The sequence below is a fragment of the Scomber scombrus genome, chromosome 14, assembly GCF_963691925.1.
Source record: "Scomber scombrus chromosome 14, fScoSco1.1, whole genome shotgun sequence".
In the NCBI taxonomy this organism is placed as follows: Eukaryota; Metazoa; Chordata; class Actinopteri; order Scombriformes; family Scombridae; genus Scomber; species Scomber scombrus.
The window spans coordinates 8689594-8709577 of NC_084983.1; the positions used below are offsets into that span (position 1 = coordinate 8689594).

Below are 19984 nucleotides of genomic sequence, written 5' to 3' on the forward strand. Positions count from 1 at the left end.
ATCAATCACAACATTTCTACATATGAGTGAAACTCCAACATAAGTGACAACAGACTCCCCGGTGACACAGTGGGCAGGATTGAGAAGCACTTTCCTTGCTTTCAGAAGCATTCTTATTTATAAAGGTCATTGGCAGTTGAAGGGGTATGCTTGGGTGAGCTTCTCCTGCAGCTTGTTGGTCTGTGGAGTGATGGCCATGCTGAGCATGAGTCATGAAGCATGGACTCACTAGTCCGGTTTTGTACTTGGACTTGGCACCCCTGATGGTCTTAATAATCTGGGTTTTGGCCAGGCAGTGTTATTTCTGTGTGGCAAGCCTACTTTGTGATGTTCCTCAGGGTCCTAAACTCCCTTGATGTGCAACTTTGCTTTGGCTGCATTCTTTGTTGCAAAGTTAAACATTTTTGCATGATATATAGCAAATAGAAGACCAATCAGGCAGTTACAGACCGTGTTTGAAGGTCCACCTCCATACTGTGGTACAGCTTGCCTTCAGTTTTTCTCTATGCTGGAACCATCTGGACCATTGCATGATCACAGCGTGAGTTTATATTCAGAATGCTGCTTTGCTGGTGGAGTTAAAAGTTTTTTTTCCTCCTGTAGACAGTGGGTGCCTTGTGTCTGGAAAGATATTTCCCCTGAATATTTGTTGCTTTGTAGCTCCTGCTTAAGTGTCTGGCTCAGTGTGTTGAATTGTCTATTTGTGCTATAGGCTTTTTGCAGCATACAGTGCTTAAGGGAATTACTTTATGAGCCCTTTAGGCTGCAGAGAGCCCTAATAGCTATTTTAAAGGACGTAGTGTGTACTGCACTCATACAAGTTGTATCACAGTAGGGGCCCCTCAAACACCAGGCAGGTCTAAGTTGTCCTGTGTTGTAGCTACCACAAATTGTAATGGGTAGTCTGTGCAGCAATGGAAACGTTTCTGCAACAGTCCTCAACACTGTGCTGACACAGTGTTTGGGTATTGACAGGTTGGATGTATTTGACTATCTCCTGTTATTCCAATATATTCCCTATTTATTTACATTCTTGTAGAATTCAGTCATTACAGAAGCCAAGACCTTAACTATGGAAATGACAAAGAAAACTATTTGATTTTAGAGTGACTGACCAGGACTGCAATACAACAGACACATTTGAACACACAAATAGAAAACCTCTTGTTCCTCCATTTGATTTTATGCTGAGTTATGTATTGTGATCTGCCTGAATCAGCTTGTAGTCTTGTGGGTCTACTACACCATCTGGGATGGCAGATGATAACCAAGTTTTTCAGAGGAAAAGCGCTGAGATACAGGAAATGTCACTCCTAGTTGTGTTCAGCAGTTTTAATTTATCCATTTTGCTGTTCAGGTAGTGAACTTTGGTGGAGACACGCAGTAGTCCAAGAAGTCCTACATCCTCTAGCACAAGTTCCCTTTCACCACAACCTTAGCTTGCTTTGAAATGGTGGGTAAAATATCCTGTCACACTTTTGATAAAATATCTTTAAAATAGCTGAAGAATGTTAGATAAAAACACAAAGGCATGGTGTCAATATATGTCTGATAAGAGGTTCTCACTGGTTGATGATGATGATGAAACTATATTGATCCCCACAGGGCAAAAACGCATATTTCATGAACAACATGAATTTTAATGTAAATGTAAACAAAGGGAGAAAAAAAAGAGAACACCAATTCACTGTGGCTGCCAGGCACGGTGCCATCTGGAAGACAGGCATGAGGCCAACTGGAAGACATTAAGTCATGAGTGTCATCAACCATAACAATCATGTCACTATCAAAGCACGCCTGTTCATTCTAGAGGTGACTGCCAGGGGAGGGGGACGGTTATAGTTAAACAAAACATTGTGAAATTAATTATGGTTTTCATTTTTAATGGCTGTTTGTTGAAATAATTTTTGCAAACTTAAACTCAACTTTGGGGCGGCTGTAGCTCAGGAGGTTGAGTTGGTGTCGGTGGTTCGATCTCTGGCTCCTCCAGTCCACATGTAATAAGTGCAAGATGGATAGAGATTGTGAGCAAGATAGTGAACCCCAAAATGATGTTGGTGACTGCGTCATTGGTTTGTGACTGTGTGTGTGTATGAATAGGTCAGTGAGCATTAGAAGCACTGTAAAACGCTTTGGATAAAAAACACTATATTGGTCCTGATGAGCAGATTGGCACTTTGCATGGCAGCCCCTGCCATCAGTGTATGAATGTGTATTAATGCTGGCATGTGTTGTAAAGCAATTTGACTTGTCCGTAGACTAGAAAAAGCACTATATAAATGCAGTCTATTTACCATTCAACATTGAATATTGAAAAATAATGTGTCAAATTGGCTAAAGCACAAATATGACTATTACATTCTCAACCTGTGTGTCATCCATGAGTTTACATCACTGTTATATAAGATATGATTTTATAAGAGGAGTATTATCAGATTCTTTGGATGGAAATGCAATTAGTTTCTTTGAATTGATTTTGATTTGGATTTAAATGTCCTTTTTCAGTAAAAGACTTCATATACGCTCGTGAGTTTAATGTCACCAGGGACGGCAAGATGAATTGATATTTACAATAAGTATATTATAAATGTATCACAAATAGTGATGTTTGGATGGTAAATATCAGGTGTAGGTATATGAAATATGTTTTGGAGTGAATCCTCTGATTATGTTTTTACTCCTGCCTTCCTTTTATTCTTGTACACATGAACACACAGAGAGCACACTCTCCATTCACGCTACATTGACTAGAGGCTCCCCCTGCAAATGTAAAAGGGACACATCGATAACTGAGCAATTAGTGCATCAATAACCTGCACTTCCAATTTTAATGTATTCAAAAGGAATTGGATTTCTCATTGGATTCTGTATATTTGTGTTTTGCTGTCTAGCTTAATGCATATTTGCTTTTCTCCTCTCCGGAACATTGTACCATGTGAGGAGATGCAGATTTACTGATATTAAGATTCAAGCTCCAGAATATCGGCCCACGTTCATGTTTATTTCAATCAATCTGTCTCTCACCCTCTATTTTCCTCACAACCAAACAAACTAAGGATGTACTGATCCCTCTTGTTCTTTCCCCAATTCCATCTATACATCACTTTTTAACCAAAATCATAGATGTTACCACACTAATAATCTTTAAAGGCTTGCACACATTTTAGCTATATGATTCAAGAAGGTTCAGGAAACCGTAGTGTTTTCTCTAGACAGTGACTAAGGAACAGTGTTTAGGTCCAGTCTGGTTACGCAGTCCATTTATTAGTACGGAGTGGTGCATCACTGACACATGCAATATATTCTGTACACAACAGGCTGCACTGAAAGCACGCATAGAAATGAACACTGCAGTATTAGTGAGGAGACACTCCAGATGCACCACACACACAAAAATAGTAAAATGTTGCCACCACTAAGTTGTCCAAAGCACTGGACCTTGATACTTAACCTCAATATCTGCTCACATTTCAATTACCAATAGAACTCTACACGTGCACACACATACACAAATACAGACACGCACACACACACACAGGAAATAATTATAGTCTAAAATCATTGCAGCATGAAAAAAGCCAGAATTCTTTAGCTAGAGGGAATACAGATCAAAGAAGACTTAATAATAATGGGTCGTAATTACAGAGTTGAAAGGTTCAAAATCAAACATAATGATTACAGTGTTTGAGCTAGCCAGTAGCAATGGAGCATGGATGAAACTTTCTGAATTGTGCATTGTTGCAAGCTGCATGAGATGATAATGGACAAATTGTGTAATCTGCATGAGAAGAAATGGCCTCACTGTCTGTCTGACCTTTCTGTATGCAATATTTTGTAGTCATAGGCCTCTCTAGTAACTAAATTGATCTAACAGTTTGGTTCTGAAAAAAGACAATATCTTGGTAGGTTCGTGAGGATTTATGTTTTAGGGCATGTTTTACTGTATACGGAAGGTTATTTTCAAGCTGCGGTGCTTAACCGCTCAATGTCTAGTGGTGTAATTCTGAAATAATGAGTCTCTTCGGCTTGGTGGAATCACTGAGATTTTGTATTACATTTTTATTTGATTACGCAGCTGAAGCAATCCACACTGGGCCCCAAATTTTGTGTGTAAGATCACAAGATATAATTTATTTTTCCTGCATCCTACATGTTCTACATTAAATTTGTAAAAACTGAGAGATTTATTGAAGCTATTCAAGCTCTGGCACTGAAAAGAAACTGTGTTGGGATATAGTTATGATTGCATTTTTTTAATGCCTCTTTTCCCTTTGTTGTTGCTGTCTAATTATTATGTTGTGCTTGCAGGCCTGCGGTAGGTTTTGGTACAACGTATTGACAAAAATAATTCATTTTACAGCCTGTAAGTTATAATAGAAAAATACTATTAAGAGAATTTTTTGTTCTTTTTTTCCTGCTGACTTGATATATCACCCTGGTCTTAATGAGTTCTGTGATTTTACTTTATAATTAAAGTTAACTAATTATTGCCTCTGGAGTTTGATACAGATACCAAATGCGTTACAGCTAATTCTTTAAACATGATTTCCTTTAGGAAACAATATTTTGATTTTCTTCGTTTATGTCATTTTACAGGCAGATCTTCTGATGACCTAATGGAACTTAATTTACAAGTTGTGCTGTTTTGGCTCCTGGTGCTGCACTGTGGCTCCACTGAAGGTAGTATCCTGTACCGGGTCCAGGAGGAGCAGCCTCCCAACACTCTTATTGGTAGCCTGGCAGCAGACCAGGGACTGCCAGACTCGGGTCATCTCTACAAGCTAGAGGTTGGTGCCCCTTATCTTCGTGTCGATGGAAAGACGGGAGATATTTTCACCACAGAGATTCCCATAGACAGAGAGACCCTGAGGGACTGTCGGTCCCTTGCTAAGGGTAAACCCTGCTACCTGGAATTTGAAGTATCAGTGACAGATCTGATACAAAATCAGAGCCCACGACTCATTGAAGGACGCATTGAGGTACAGGACATCAATGACAACACCCCGCAATTTCCTTCTTCTGTGCTCACCATCTCTGTCCCTGAGAACACAATCATGGGGGCACTGTTCTCCATACCTCTAGCTACAGACAGGGACTCAGACAGGAATGGTGTGAGTGATTATGCCCTGACTGCAGGGCCCGACGCAGCAACCCTATTTGGTTTACAAGTGGCTGACGACAGGGGTGGGAAGCTCCCACAACTCATTGTCCTTGGCAACCTAGATCGTGAGTTAAAGGATTCCTATGACCTCACCATCAAAGCAGTGGATGGAGGAAACCCACAGCGCTACAGCAGTGCTTTGCTGAGAGTGGTAGTCACCGATGCCAATGATAACTCACCCAAGTTTGAAAAGTCCACGTATGAGGCAGAAGTGTCTGAAAATAGTCCAGTCGGGCACTCTGTGTTGCAGGTGCGTAAACATCTCTTTAAATTAAATTGCAGTCTGGAGTGTAATGTTAAGTTGCAACCAAAATTGTTAGTGTTGCTTGATGTACTGTTTTTAATTTTATATTCATTAGCAGTGCTCAGCCAATTTATCAAGATGTTTTTTGAAAAATTAATCCATGCATCATGTTTGCACAGTAGTTATTCCTCAGAATAGTCTTCATGTGTACATTCTAATCATAGATATACATTTTTATTCTGGTGTTGAGGTTTAAAATGTTTAAAAGTAGAATTTAACCTCTAATATAGAGCTCCTGGGAAACCAGCCACTCACATATATTGCTCTTTATAATATTTAATATTGCTAAAATTAGTTTGTCTCACTCTATTACTCTAATATGCATGTTAAGTACTAGAAGTAGTAGAGTATTAGCATATTATGCTTGTACAGGTAATTAAGCTGCTTATTGCTGTTGTTGGGCTATTATACTTACAGAAATAGAGTTAGAGATACACAATGCCAATGTAGGAGTAAGATGCTCTGTGTAGGATTTTCTCTGCATCCCACTGTGAAATTGCACTGACTGTCATGAAAGAAATAGCAGGCTTTGTATTTTGCCATACGTTTTCATATGAACCTTTCTCTAGCCCATTCTCAGGAATAAAAAAAGGGAAAAAGATGGTAAATAGACTGCATTTTTCTAGTCTTATCGACCACTCATAGCGCCTTACAATACTTGCCAACATTTACCCACTCACACATGCATTCATACATTTATGGCAGAGGCTGCCATGCAAAAGGTGCCCACCTGCTCATCATACAGCTATTCCTGTCTAAAATGCCCCACGGAAGAGGAAAAAAGGCCAGTGACATAACCATTAAAAAGCAGAGAGGAAGGGCAATAATGAAATATATATGGAGCTGTTCATATGCTGTGCTTTGAAATGATCAGGCATGCATTGATTAATTAATTAATTAATTAATTAATTGACAAATAATTAGTAGAGAAAATCCTACTCTGGCTTTCTTTAAATCCAACCTTAAAGTGTTGCATGTAATTCACGGCTTTAACCATACAACTTCTTTCGATTGTAGGTCAAAGCAAATGACTCTGACATGGGCCCTAATGGAGAAATTGAGTACACCCTTCACCAAGCAGTAGACCCAGTGCCGAAACTCTTACGAATCGATCGGTCCACTGGCATTATCTACGTCAAAGGACCACTTGACAGAGAAGAAATCAGCAGCCTGTCCTTCTATGTGGTGGCAAGGGATAAGGGTCCTCAACCCAAAAGCTCTAATACATTTGTAACCATTGAGGTGACTGACCAAAATGACAATGCTCCAGCAGTGGAGATTCGTGGGATTGGTCTTGTGACTCACAGTGAAGGAGTGGCTAACATTTCAGAGGACATGCCAGTGGGAACAGCCGTTGCTTTGGTGCAAGTGTCGGACAAGGATGAGGGAGAGAATGCCGTGGTCACTTGTGTGGTAGCAGGAGATGTGCCCTTCCAACTTCGCCCTGCCAGCGACTCACCCACTGACAACAAGAGGAAATATTTCCTACAGACCACCACTCCTCTCGACTTTGAAAGGGTTAGGGACTACCGAGTAGAAATTGTGGCTGTGGATTCTGGAAATCCAGCACTCTCCAGTACAAACTCTTTGAAGGTGCAGGTGACTGACGTGAACGATAACTCCCCAATATTTTCCCCAACCTTGTTTGAGGTAGAATTTGCCGAAGAAAACCAACCAGGAGAGAAGGTTTTGTATGTTACAGCTTCGGATGCTGACAGTGGCACCAATGCGGAACTTCTCTATAATATTGTAGGAGACTCATCCATCAAAGGTCTTTTTGAGATTGACCCAAATACGGGAGAAGTCAGAGCCCGAAGCCCACTTGATCGTGAGCATAAGGAACGCTATGAGTTCCGGGTCACCGCAGCAGATAAAGGGTCACCTGTTCACAAAGGAACAGCAACTGTTGTAATAAAAGTCATCGACCGCAATGACAATGACCCCAAGTTCATGCTTAGTGGCTACAGTTTTTCAGTTTTGGAAAACATGCCTCCCCTCAGTCCAGTTGGCATGGTGACAGTCGTGGATATGGACAAAGGGGAGAATGCTCGGGTTCACCTGTCTGTAGAGCCTGACGGAGGAAAGTTTGTTGTTCAAAATGGTACAGGCACCATTCTCTCAAGCATCTCATTTGACAGAGAAAAAGAAAGCAGCTACACTTTCCGACTTAAAGCAGTGGATGGAGGGGAGCCACCCAGGTCTTCATATGTGGGTGTTACCATCAATGTATTGGATGAAAATGACAACGATCCTGTGGTCACCAAGCCGTCCAATTCCTCCTTCAGACGCTTGTCACCTCTAGCTTCCCCAGATAGTCATGTGGAGATAGTCGAAGCTGAAGACCTGGACAGTGGGCCTAATGCAGAGCTGGTCTTCAGTATTGCTGGTGGAAACCCTTACCAGTTATTCCGCATCTCCCCCACCAGTGGAGAGATCACTCTGGCAAAGGAAATGACCCGAAAACATGGTGGACTGCATCGCCTAGTGGTACGAGTGAGTGACAGAGGGAAACCTGCACGTCATGCCACTGCCCTGGTCCACATCTATGTGAATGAAACCATTTCAAATGTCAGCTTAGTGGAAGCCCTAGTTGGACACAGTCTTTACACTCCACTGGACAGGGACATTGCAGGTGATCCTGACAATGGTTTTGCTGCACAGCGCAGTAACATTTTGTTTGGAAGCCTTGCTGGTGTGGCAGGTGTTGTCATGCTGATCTTGGTGGTGGTATTTATTCGACACCGCATCCAGAGAGAAACTAAGAGTGGGTATCAGGCTGGCAAAAAGGAAACAAAGGACTTATATGCACCCAAACAGGCACCAAAGAATGCCAAAGGCAAACGAGGAAGGAAGGGAAAACCTCAGAAATCTCCAAAACCACTCGGGGAAGACGAGGAGGTCAGCCTTCAAAAGAGTCTTAAGTTCAACCTTGATGGAGTCCATGATAGCCCCAGGATACATCTGCCCTTAACCTATTCGCCAGGAAGCCCTGATATAAGCAGGCACTACCGCTCCAACTCCCCCTTACCCTCCATTCAGCTGCAGGCCCAATCCCCCTCAGCCTCACAGAAACACCAGGCTGTCCAGGACCTTCCCGCCGCCAACACCTTCGTAGGAACGGGAGGAGATGACAACTCTACTGGCTCAGACCAGTACTCAGATTACAGCTACAAGACCAGCCAGCCGAAGTACAACAAACAGGTAAAGTACCGCCTTACAAAACATAACTACTGTGTAGATGGTCTGTAAGAGAAGGGGATGGTTGGTATGTTACTTTTGCAGAAAATATGTTTGATTGAGGGTATTGCAGGGCTCAATTTTAGATATCAATTTTAAAGCTTATACATTTTATTATTTCTTGAGTGCAACAGTTCTGGAAATTGTCTAACATTTTGAAAAAACACTCATGTAGAACCAGAAACTAGAAAACCCACGATCTGTGTTGTCAGCTACATTAATATGCCACGATCTACTCAAATGGCTTAAACTATTATTTCAAATTTGAATAATTTGAATTTGTTTTATTGTTGTGCTACCAGTCTAGATTGTAAAGCTGACAAATTATACTTTCCCACAGAATTGTTACTGTCATATGTTTTATTCTCAATTTAGTGCTCACTTGAGATTTCACATAATGTATGAGATGATAGGTGAAGGGCACAAAATGCCTACTGTCATCTGAAAGCATATGACTTGCCTAAATAAATAAAATGGCATTTCCCTAAATTGTATTTGTCACTAAAAATGTCTGTTGGTCATATTGATATACTCTGGCAATAAAGATTTACAACTTTGTAGATTCTAGTTATCAGCACAATATAGTATTATTTGTTTCTCATAATATTAACTGTGGCCACATGCTGTCATGTATTTGCGTTGCTCCCATGCAACTTTCTTTGAAGGATATGATTAGACACACAAAGGAAGCTGCTGCAAAAATGATTAATTCCAGGAATGTTGCACTTCAAGAAAACTTACATGGCCCTTCAAATTATGTTTATTCATTTGCCCGGCAGTTGAGTTGAGCAGGGAAGGGAAGGTCCATTTCTCAGTGACTTACTTCTGCTCTTCTGCGTGACCTCTAGTGCTCTGATCTCTGCAGGTCACTTGCTCTTATCTCCCTGCGACTTATGCTCTTATCTCATCTTATCTGTACAACATTTGGCAAGGCTCAAATCACTATGGAAACAGAAATATTAATAGACTCAGAGGGGGATTATGAACGGAAAATTGTAGAGTCTGGGGATATAAAGCTAGTATGTCTCTAGGTTTCTGTGTCATGTACAACTGTGTGAATGTGTGTCCTGGACTAGACAAGTTTATGTTTGTGTGTGTGTGCACGCAGAGGGAAAAGGACAGACTTGCACTATTTTTAAATAGTGTAAGCCAAATGTCCAGATGCTGGCATCCCATCAGTTCATTAAGACAGCTATACTTGAGATATTGAAATGCATCTCCCTTTTCCAATAATTACTTCACTTAATTATTCTTCAACATGAAGGAAAAAACACATATCACAAATATCAGTAGGAGGTAGGAACTGTTTCACACGGGTCCCCAAACCAAAACACAGCCAACTGAAATGGACATTTTTTCTCAAACAAACACAGTATGTCCTTGACGGGCAACCTAAAATGACTGACATTTCTTGCCACCTCTGAACTCTACTGATTCCTGATACAGTTCTGAATGACACAAATAAGCTCCAACCATGCTGTATGTACTGTATCTAATGCAGTAAAACAAACAGTAAATCTCAAAAGATAGCCATCATTCTGTATTGAGAAAAGCTGCCATTGATGTCTACAATTTATTTCCATCCAAAACAAGATGACTTGGGACTTCAAGATGCTTCCATACATCAGATTGCAGTGGCATTACATACAAAAACAATTTGACATTCTCCAAGACTTTGCAGATAACGTTTGCCACATGTAAATTAGCAAAAATAGAAGTGGAAGATGTGCTGCCGAGTTCTGAACATGTGTAGGTGACACATTTTCTGTGGAGACATCTTCAGAGCCAGTCTCACAGTTGGCTGGTTGCTAGTTTCGGCAGATGCTAGCTGACAGCTCAGGTGATCACAAGCCTTTGTGGGTGGAGTCAGTTTTGAGAATAGTCACCAATGTCTCCTTGATGGACAGCATAAGGGACCAAAATGACTGCAAGCCACAGGGTGTGTCTGGGTATGTGTGTGTAGTGCCAATCTTTGTGTTTGTGTGTAGAGTTGCTGCTTGGTGAAAGAGTGTTAATTGTAACTGCAGCACAGATGTAAGCTCTCAGCACTTGACAGTGTTTGTGGTTTCTCAATACGATAACATAAATGCGTATGAGACATGACTCAGTGATTGACAGGCTTTGTAAAAACATGGACAGATGTTGAAGCTCATGTGACATACCTCAGCAGATGTTGTCTCATGTATAGCATCCCCTCTCACATCAGGAAGAACAGATTGACCAAAATATATAATTAAAGTAACTGCCAAGTGATGTGACAGATGTAGAGTTGTGCCCTTGCTTTAATTAACTGTGCTACACTCAACAATGGCTTTTCATTGAGAATGTGATCAGGTGTCTGATATTATGTCTGAAACTTACTGCATGCATGTTCACAGACAATGATCACATGAAACGGAAGCATTTTTTTTTTGTAAAGCAAGGTTTGTTTGTTTTGTTTTTTACAACTATTTCAGTTAGTGTGCCACTAAATTAGTTTAGCTCAATAACTATCTGCTTTTTTATTGTTTATACATTTATTTTTTGCCCAACTCCTTTGGGCTTTAGCTACAAAAAAACATTTTACTGATGAGCACCAATCTATTTTTAGTTCAAATCTAAGTTGATGCTCAACAACCTAAACTGGCCTCATCTGAAAGCTGTAACATGTATGTGTGGCTGCCCTTGTATGTACATGTCTTTTGGAGCACCAATTCGAGTTTAGTGATAAGGTTAGAATCAGGTTTAGGTTGAGAGTTGAGAGTGTTAAGGTTAGGAAGAAAAGCATTATATCAATGAGGGTCTACAAGTCAACATGGCTGACCCCTCATTGATAAATATATTGCAAAGTATGTATGCATGTGCAGAAGCAATTCATTTGGTACTGTATGTAGTAGATTGGGGATGCATCACATCTTACCACAAATATACCTAGACTAATAATAGACACAAGTTATAGACATACTGTATTGTGTATGTGTAACACTGCCCTTATATTCATTTTATAGACATTTCTACTCCTCTAAGTGCTAGCCTTGAGAAGAACCTAGGGCTGGATAGAAGAATATTTAAATCATGTATCCTCAAAAATGGTTTGTTTAGGGTGCTAAATTTTAAACAGATGTTGAAGATGTGTTAATTTGATCATACCATTGTCTAAGTGTTTGCCAGCTATACGTGCAAAATCATATTTGTTTTCTTTTCTCCACTAGGGGCTAGTACTGCTATCAATTCAGAGGCATTTTGATCTTTTCCCAAGACTCTGTAAAGACATTTCCAGCCCTCTAATTGCTTTAGATTAACCCACTTTGGCACAGAATTCCTGAAATGCAGTTTCTGGGATAAAATATATTACAGCAGACATACTGCCTCTAAACACAGTTCAAGGCAGTTGGGCAAAAAAAAAAAAAAAATCCATTGCCTTATAGGAAATTCTAAATAAATCCTTTTTCTAAAATGCTTGTCCAAAAAAACGAACCAGGAAATTCTAGGAATAGACTTAGACATCCAAAACCCTCAACCACATTTGTAACCAATGGTTGTCATGTACTGTATGTGTCTAAAACCAATGAAATTCAGAATCATGGACAGCACTTTTACTGCCAACTGTTCCTAAGCCTACAAATGGAGTACTGTTGCATCATGAGCGGAGAGAAAGACGATAGCCCATGTGAGGCTGACATAGACTCTGTGGTCAACAGTCTTTAGAATTATACCAAACATGAATTAACTATTTAAATTGCTGCATTGAATTGCTAAATAAATAAAACAACACATAAAAAACCCTGAAAGTAAATAAATAAAGCAGTATTTTATTGTAAGTGGCAGAAGCCCACCAACACAAGACCTGAGCCATTTTCTTTATTCCCACCATTTTTATTTTCTTGCAAGAAAAAGCCTTTTCAAAGTGCAAATGTATCATCAAACAAACCTAAAATGGCTGTATGCTATGCTAGATTTGCACAAACAGGATGAGCTCTCTGCATGATGCTGTAGCTTCCCTGTGCTGAAAGGAGGTCCTTACAATTGCTTTCATACTGTTTGCACATGTTTAGGTAATATTGTAATTAAAGTGGGGACATTGGGAATTTTCCTCAGGGTCTTGGCAAGTTAAACCATTCTCAGTTGTATGTCAGAATTTAGTTATTGAGTGAGGGTAGGCATTTACATACAGGAAGGTGTAGATATTTCAAAGGAATAATTACCAATATCATGTACTATGTACTGTAAATGCATATGTGCAGTATGTAATGCGCAAATTATATATTTTCATACAAACATGCATACACATTTACTTACTCACATTTAGTGTGAGGATTGTTTTAGAAAAGTATTTTTGAGTCTGAGTGATTTGCTCAATTCAGTTCATATGATGTTAAATCACATTTACATTCCAGTGCCTCACCAAGGTGCAGCACTGCTGTTGCACAGTTGTATCCACTAATAACAATGGTAAACTCTTCCATTTCTAAAACAATCTCGAGGTCTGTGCACTTCAACAACTACTATCTTTGTAGTTTCTAGTCCTCCCCCCCTTGTCACCTTTTGGATGTGTGATATTACATGATGGTTGCTGGAGAAACCAGTGAGTCACGCTGGCCATTAGAGCTGATAATTAGTCCTGTTGGGTCTAAAAGTTGACACCTTTTTTTTTTTTTTTTTTTTTTTTTTTACACTGCACTTAATGAGAATCCCACATTTGTGGAAAACACATGGTGAGTGTCATGAAACACTGAGAATTCAAGAAGCAGTCACAGTCACAGCTGCTTGAAAAGCTTTAAATTTATCCTTTATACCACGCAATTGAAATGCTTTATTTATCAGAAGTGGATGAGTGTTTTCTCCTTGAGGTTACACATTCATCTCCATTCCCGTCTACAGTTCCTTAAAGCCAATCTAGTAGATTCTTAGAGCAGGAGAGGGGGTAGAGTGAGTCAGTGTGGGTCTTAATTAACCCTCCTCATTGTTAAGCAGGGCCCACACTTTGTGAACTTTAGGCATCCCTTTGAGCTGGGATTAGCCCAATTTAGCCCAATACTGCTGTTTGAACTCAGCAGAGGTGTATTTTACAGAGGAGGCCTGAGGCAAAATTTGCACTTGTTCTACAAGACTGTGACACATTATTCTATCTTACTTGTACTCAAGACCAGTGAAACCTAGAAATCATTGGAAATATGCCATCTGCATTTAAGTGAATAGGGAAAGAAAGGAATGCAGCTGACGTATTTCCTCTATCTTTTCCCATCTCTGTATCCAATCTGCCTTCCAGTATTTTTCAAATGACACACACACACACACACACATACACAACACACAAACACAGAAAGAGACACACACAAACACCCACACACACACAGCTCTTTGTGCACCACATATTTGCCCTGGCTGATTACCCAGAAAAGGAAGGCTAGAAAGAAAGAGAGGTAAAAAGCATTGTACTGTAGATGCTGGAATAATTTACCCTGCCTGTACTGCATGTTTTGCTTACTGTTTTATATCATAATAGTGTGATTCAATACATTGTGTTGTCACTGCATTGTATTGAAAATACTGTATATTGTTTAGCTTCCATTTCACATCTTCACAACACTATTTACAAATATTTGCCCATATAGCAATATGCTTACTGGGTTGCCAAACCTATTCAGCTGAAGACTAGTGACATCAATATAGTGTTTTTTTCATAATGAGAACATATTACCTCTGAGAAATGATGCTAGTCAAGCTGTATAATTGAACTTTCTCAAAAATACCCACCATTTTCCACTGTATGGATACACCAATATAAACCTACACCATCAATCAAATCAACTAGTGACACTAAACTATACGGTTGCTGTTTTCATTGTGCACTATTATCCATTTCTTTAGGTTGTCCAGCATCATTAAAACATTTCATGTATCAATTTATATGAAAATCTGCATATGATATAGTTATGTTATAAAGTAAGTGTATGCAAGGTTGCACAAGTCCAGCTAAAGGAAAGTCATTAAAAACACCAACCAAAAAGCATGTTGAAAGAAAATATATGTATTTTTATGGCTTAGAGAAGGTGACATTTCTGACATGGAAACAAACACAGAGGCCGTTTTAAAAGCAGAAGCCAGTAATGAATATATGGTACTTTGATCCAGACTTGATGGAGCCAAGGCATGGCTGGATCAAACATAGTCATGCTGTTAAGATGACAAGAGCAGATTCTCAGGAGGCAGCTTTGAGTCAATTTTAATTGGGAATCTTGCACTATTGGAGAAAGCAGATAACATGAGGGTACAAATTATGCACACAGTGGACTTGTTTTTTCACAGTGCTTCATCTATCATCCCCTCCTTTACCATCTTTTCAATGATAAAGTAAATCCTGGGTCCATAGTTTGGCCAAATCATACTGTCACCATTCAGGTAACTGACATAAGAAGCTTAACTCAAATGCAGACACCAGTACAGAACAGAGCAGTTGAAGGGAAGTTTACTAGGTGAAGCAATTTCAGGCTTATAACTCTCAACAAGGAGGTTGGTTAAGGCAAAGGCATGCAGGTAATCGGTAAGTCAGGAAGATTTCAGGCTAGTGCAGGTAACAAGTGAAATGGCTAGTCTGCTCAAGATGAAATGTAAAGTAAGCTGGCTATGACCCCTCTCTCTACAATTACTAGGACTAATTGCTGATGTGGAACAGCTTAGAAGACAAGTGACTGAGTCAGGTAGGAAGGAGTAGATGCTACTTCACAGCAGACTTTGACTTGTCCAAGCAGGAAAAGCACACGTGGAGTTAATAACATTAATGATGACCACATTCCATTTACTTGAGGCAGTATTGTGCTTGCTCACTCACTGACATGGCTTACCGGGACATTTAATGGAATGAAGCCATTGTTAATGTTATTATTTACACATGTGCTTTGCCTGCTTTGATAAGTTTGAATGTCTTCTATGAAATGGGTCTATTAGTGGGCGAGAAAGGAACTGGGGATGGGAGGAATTACTGAAATGGTAAAATTCCTGAACACACTGAGACAAGAAAGAGTGCAGTCTGAGCCTGTGTCTGAAAGTGCCTTTCTGTAGCTGAAAGAGACAGAGACAATGCAGAAGGCAACATGTGTCTGTATTTTTCGCTGAGCTGTGATTGCAGTCAGTGTTCGACATATTATACCAACAATACAAATGCGTGAGTGAGACAGAATTGAACTGTATCTGAGATAAATAAAATAAAAAAACCCAACAACAACATATTTTTATGTGTACGATGTTGCAAGTGAAGGACTGTTACAGGTCATGCAACAGAGGAGTCAAACACAAAGTAGAACATAATGCATTTTTGACTTAGCGAGATTTTGGCAAGGTATAATTTTGAGATAATGCTACAGGGGGAACATATAATAAAGGGTTTGCCTGGATTGTCAGAACAACAATAAGCTTAGTGCCGAATGCCATCCACAGCTCAAGAAAACAGCAAATACAATATGCCCTGCATTACCCTGTCGAGTTACACGGGTCTTCTGGATTTTTAGTGTTTGAGCTGATCCCGTCCAGATTTTCTTTCTCTGCCATTACGAAATGAAGCCAAAGACTCCAGAGCCTTTTCATTATTTTCTGCTGAAGCATTGCCTTTAAATACTGTGTGCTTCTAATTTCATTTTGTTTGGGATGGCTGAACACGAAGACTTAACTGGCAACTTCCCCATGGGACAATAATTAAATTAAAGTATAATAAAATATTCCTAACACATCCTGGAATGATTCAGGCTATTCCACATGTAGAAATTGTCACAGAAAGTTTTATACAAAAAAATATAAATAAATAACCACATTTTGATAAATTGTCAAAACTTTAACATTTTATAGGCAACTGCTTCCCCCGTTCACTCTGACTCGCTGACAGACTGTTGCTAAATTTGGGCATTGTAAACAGACTGCAAGCATTCCTCATGTACCAAGTAGAGAAAAAAAAGTCTGCATGCAAGAGTGTACACTATCAAATATGCTCCTTCTTTGGTTTTGTGTGAAATACACAACTCTGCAACAAAAATGGGATCAATGATGTTTAAAGCAATGAATAAATTCAATCCCTTAAAGATTAATAAATAAGCATGACTTTATTTTTACTGGTCTCGTTATAATTTCACTATATGAGTCAAATGGGCTACTAACTCAAATCCTGAAACACTACCCATTCGTATTTTCTTTGGTGTGTTTGCTCTTTGCTATTAAAAACTGCGCTAGGCAGGTGGATAGAGGCCAAAAATATTCACATAACATCCCCAGACATCCTTTGAAGTATCTTGCCAGGATAGAGAGGGTGTGTGTTACCTTGAGTTACAGTAGATGGAGACGGATGTCAGCTGTGCGATCTGGCTCTGCACAATATAAAAGATGGCACACCTCAATAATCAAGGCTTATGCGGAAATGCTGGATGCACAGACCACCTGCTATACTCAGCACATTTACAGTTTCTTGGCACCCTCCTTGTACCCTTCTAATGCTGCCTTGTTTCATGTTCACTTAAAGACTAGAGCACCTAAATACCTGGATACATTCTAATTATTCAGAGGCCAACCAACTGTCAAAACTTGGAGCGACAGAGATTCTTTCAAGATCCCCTCTAGACATGTTTCAAGACATATAAAAATAATCTGCTTGGAGTAATAATATGTGTTGAATGTGGTTTTTCTGCCCACAAAAAAAGTCTAATTACTGAATTAAAATCATTAAAATGATATCTACTTATTATCCCTCATTGAAAAATCTACAATCAATGAATATGCAAATGTTGCTCATTTCAAAAATGTTAACTGCTGACCAGCCTGACCAAAAACTCCATAAATTCAGATTTTCGATGAGCACAGAGAAACTTTCCCCTTTAAGGAGATGAATATAAAAACAGCCTTCTAGTGGCAAACTCTGTACATACGTCATTCTGCACAGTCAAACATAAACATCAAACTGAAGTAAAAATAAGCAAAAAAACACATTTTTGAACGGTGGGGACTAAGGTCTTGTGAATTCACAAGTCATATACTATTTGTTGCATGTGATGTTCATTGGTATGCTGATTTCTGGTTTCACACCAGCAGACCAATAGAAGTGTGCAGGCTTATTGGCAAGTTCCTGGTAATCGAGGAAAAGAAAATTAGAAATTGACTTAACTGAAAACTGGAGGGCCCATCTGGCAGGAGGCTGCTTATCATGGGGCGTAAGTGAAAGGTGTAAATTGGGCCCATATTGAAAGATGCATCTATTTAATTCACACATGTGAAAAACATACAACCAACAAATTAAATAGATTGAAATGACAGTATTTTAATTCCCTATGACTAGCAGTACCAGAGTCATTCTTTTAGCAGCTGTAACACTCTAAAATCGGTAGCAGTAACCATTTATTTATTTTTATACTCTCCACAAAATAAGTTTAATATATATTGTCATTTTGGGATTATTATACATTTGATAAAAGTTACTTCAGACTTCAAGGTAGAAGCCGCTGCCAGTCTCTCCATATACAATACACAGTATAAAAGGGACGTATTCCTTCAGTGCTGTGGTGTACACAATAAGTGACATAGAAAGCGAAGGAAAAAACACATTTTATACTCAATAAAAGAGGTACAAAAAGTTGAACTGAGGAATTATTCTCACACACACTCTGTAAGCAGATAATACTTGGAGGTTTCCCACTACCGGTAACAGCAGGTATTGATTCAGAATCCTCCCGATAAAAAAGCCTTTAACTAGAGGGATGATCAACATCGTGAGGCCAACAGCGGAGAGGCAAATGACTTCAATTAGTTGGCTTGCCCTAATGAGAAAACCATTCTTTGAACTAGGACATAATAATTGATTTCATTTCCATCTCAATCTTACAGCGTGGTTCCACAGGGCACGTCTGCACCACGTTCTGGCTCCGACGCTGGTGCCGGAGCTGATCACAGCTTTTGTGAAAATTGCCTATATAAACACACTGAAATATAACACACAAAGCATTTAAAGCAATGATGTTATTAAAAATGTAATGTACATTGCATTTAAAAGAAATATTTACCTAGTTACAGAGATCAAGAATTAATAACTCAATTCCAACTAAAAATCCAGTCACTCATAGTAATTTACAACAAAGTACATATTATACAGTGATTGGCTGTCACATTTACGGTACACACTGAAAAAACATTATGGTCATTATATAAAACATCAGAAAACAGCATACACCACTAAATCAGGTTTTTTTCACTCACTTCTGGTATTGTTCCAGGTCAATGTCCTCTTTTTCTGCTTACGACTCAGTAGTTCATAAAACCAAAGTTCAGCACGCATGAAGTGATAACTTTATAATAACAAATGATAACTTTATTTTACCACTCTCTTCACTGCTTGTTATTTCACCAGACATGCCACAGTGGCTTTCAGAAGTGTCCCAGAAGCGTCCCTCCACTCTCCTCCGCTAAAAATATGCACCTTGTCTATTTTTGATAGTAGCTGAAACAAGCTGCACAGAGCAGATTGAGCCGGGCAGGAAGTCAGACTCAGGAACAGCACAGAGCATCTGGTCATTTTTTTTAAATAAAACATCCTGGGCAGACTCCCAATTGTATAACACATCACTACATCAACATTACGTCATAAAACGAGTCTTAGAGGATAATTGACACCATGGAATATCACAAGATTCTATATGACATGGTAGAAGCAAAAAAATCAAGGAAAATGACCAAATCAATGTTGGACAGGCGCAGTAACATGTTGTTTGTTTGATGTTCTTCTTAAACATCCATGGTTGTTACACAGATTATCACATGATCTAACTTTTCTCTTTTAATTTTGCAACTGAATGATGAGTGTTGGCCCTCCGAGATAATGGACTAAGATTATGTACAAGATTCGGGTAGTAAATATTGTTTTAGTATTTAACAAAGGCGTATGGTTGGTAGGGATACAACAAAAACAAATCTCGATCCATCTCTCCAACTAAATTACAGACCCATCTCCAACTTGTCTTTTGTAGCCATCATTTTAGAAAAAGTGGTTGCAAGTGCAATAGATCATGATATCTTTGAGAAGTTAAAGTCTAATGTAGAAGAATGTTCAGTGTCGGTGCTGTTGAATCTCAGTCAACTTTTGATACTGTGGATAATTGTATCTTTGTAGATAGACTTGAGCAGTAGGTATTTCTGAGTCAGCACTTAAGTGGTTCTCTTTCACAGTTTCTGTTGGCAGTCTTACCTCCTTTTCTAAAACTCTCTATTATGGTGTGCCCCAAGGTTCAGTCCTTGATCCAATTTTGTTTTCCTTCTATATCAGCTAATAAGAC

General features: G+C 39.3%; 1 protein-coding gene across 1 annotated transcript in view; it reads left to right on the plus strand.

The window, feature by feature from the left end:
* The first annotated feature begins 4607 nt into the window (after nt 1–4607).
* The window catches only part of pcdh1a (protocadherin 1a), an 83400-nt gene continuing 68023 nt past the window's right edge, over nt 4608–19984 (plus strand). Inside the window, exons 1-2 of the mRNA XM_062433435.1 lie at nt 4608–5411; nt 6483–8666. Of these exons, the coding sequence (XP_062289419.1) occupies nt 4617–5411; nt 6483–8666 (2979 nt within the window). The 5' untranslated portion in view covers nt 4608–4616. The remainder of the gene's footprint in view (nt 5412–6482; nt 8667–19984) is intronic.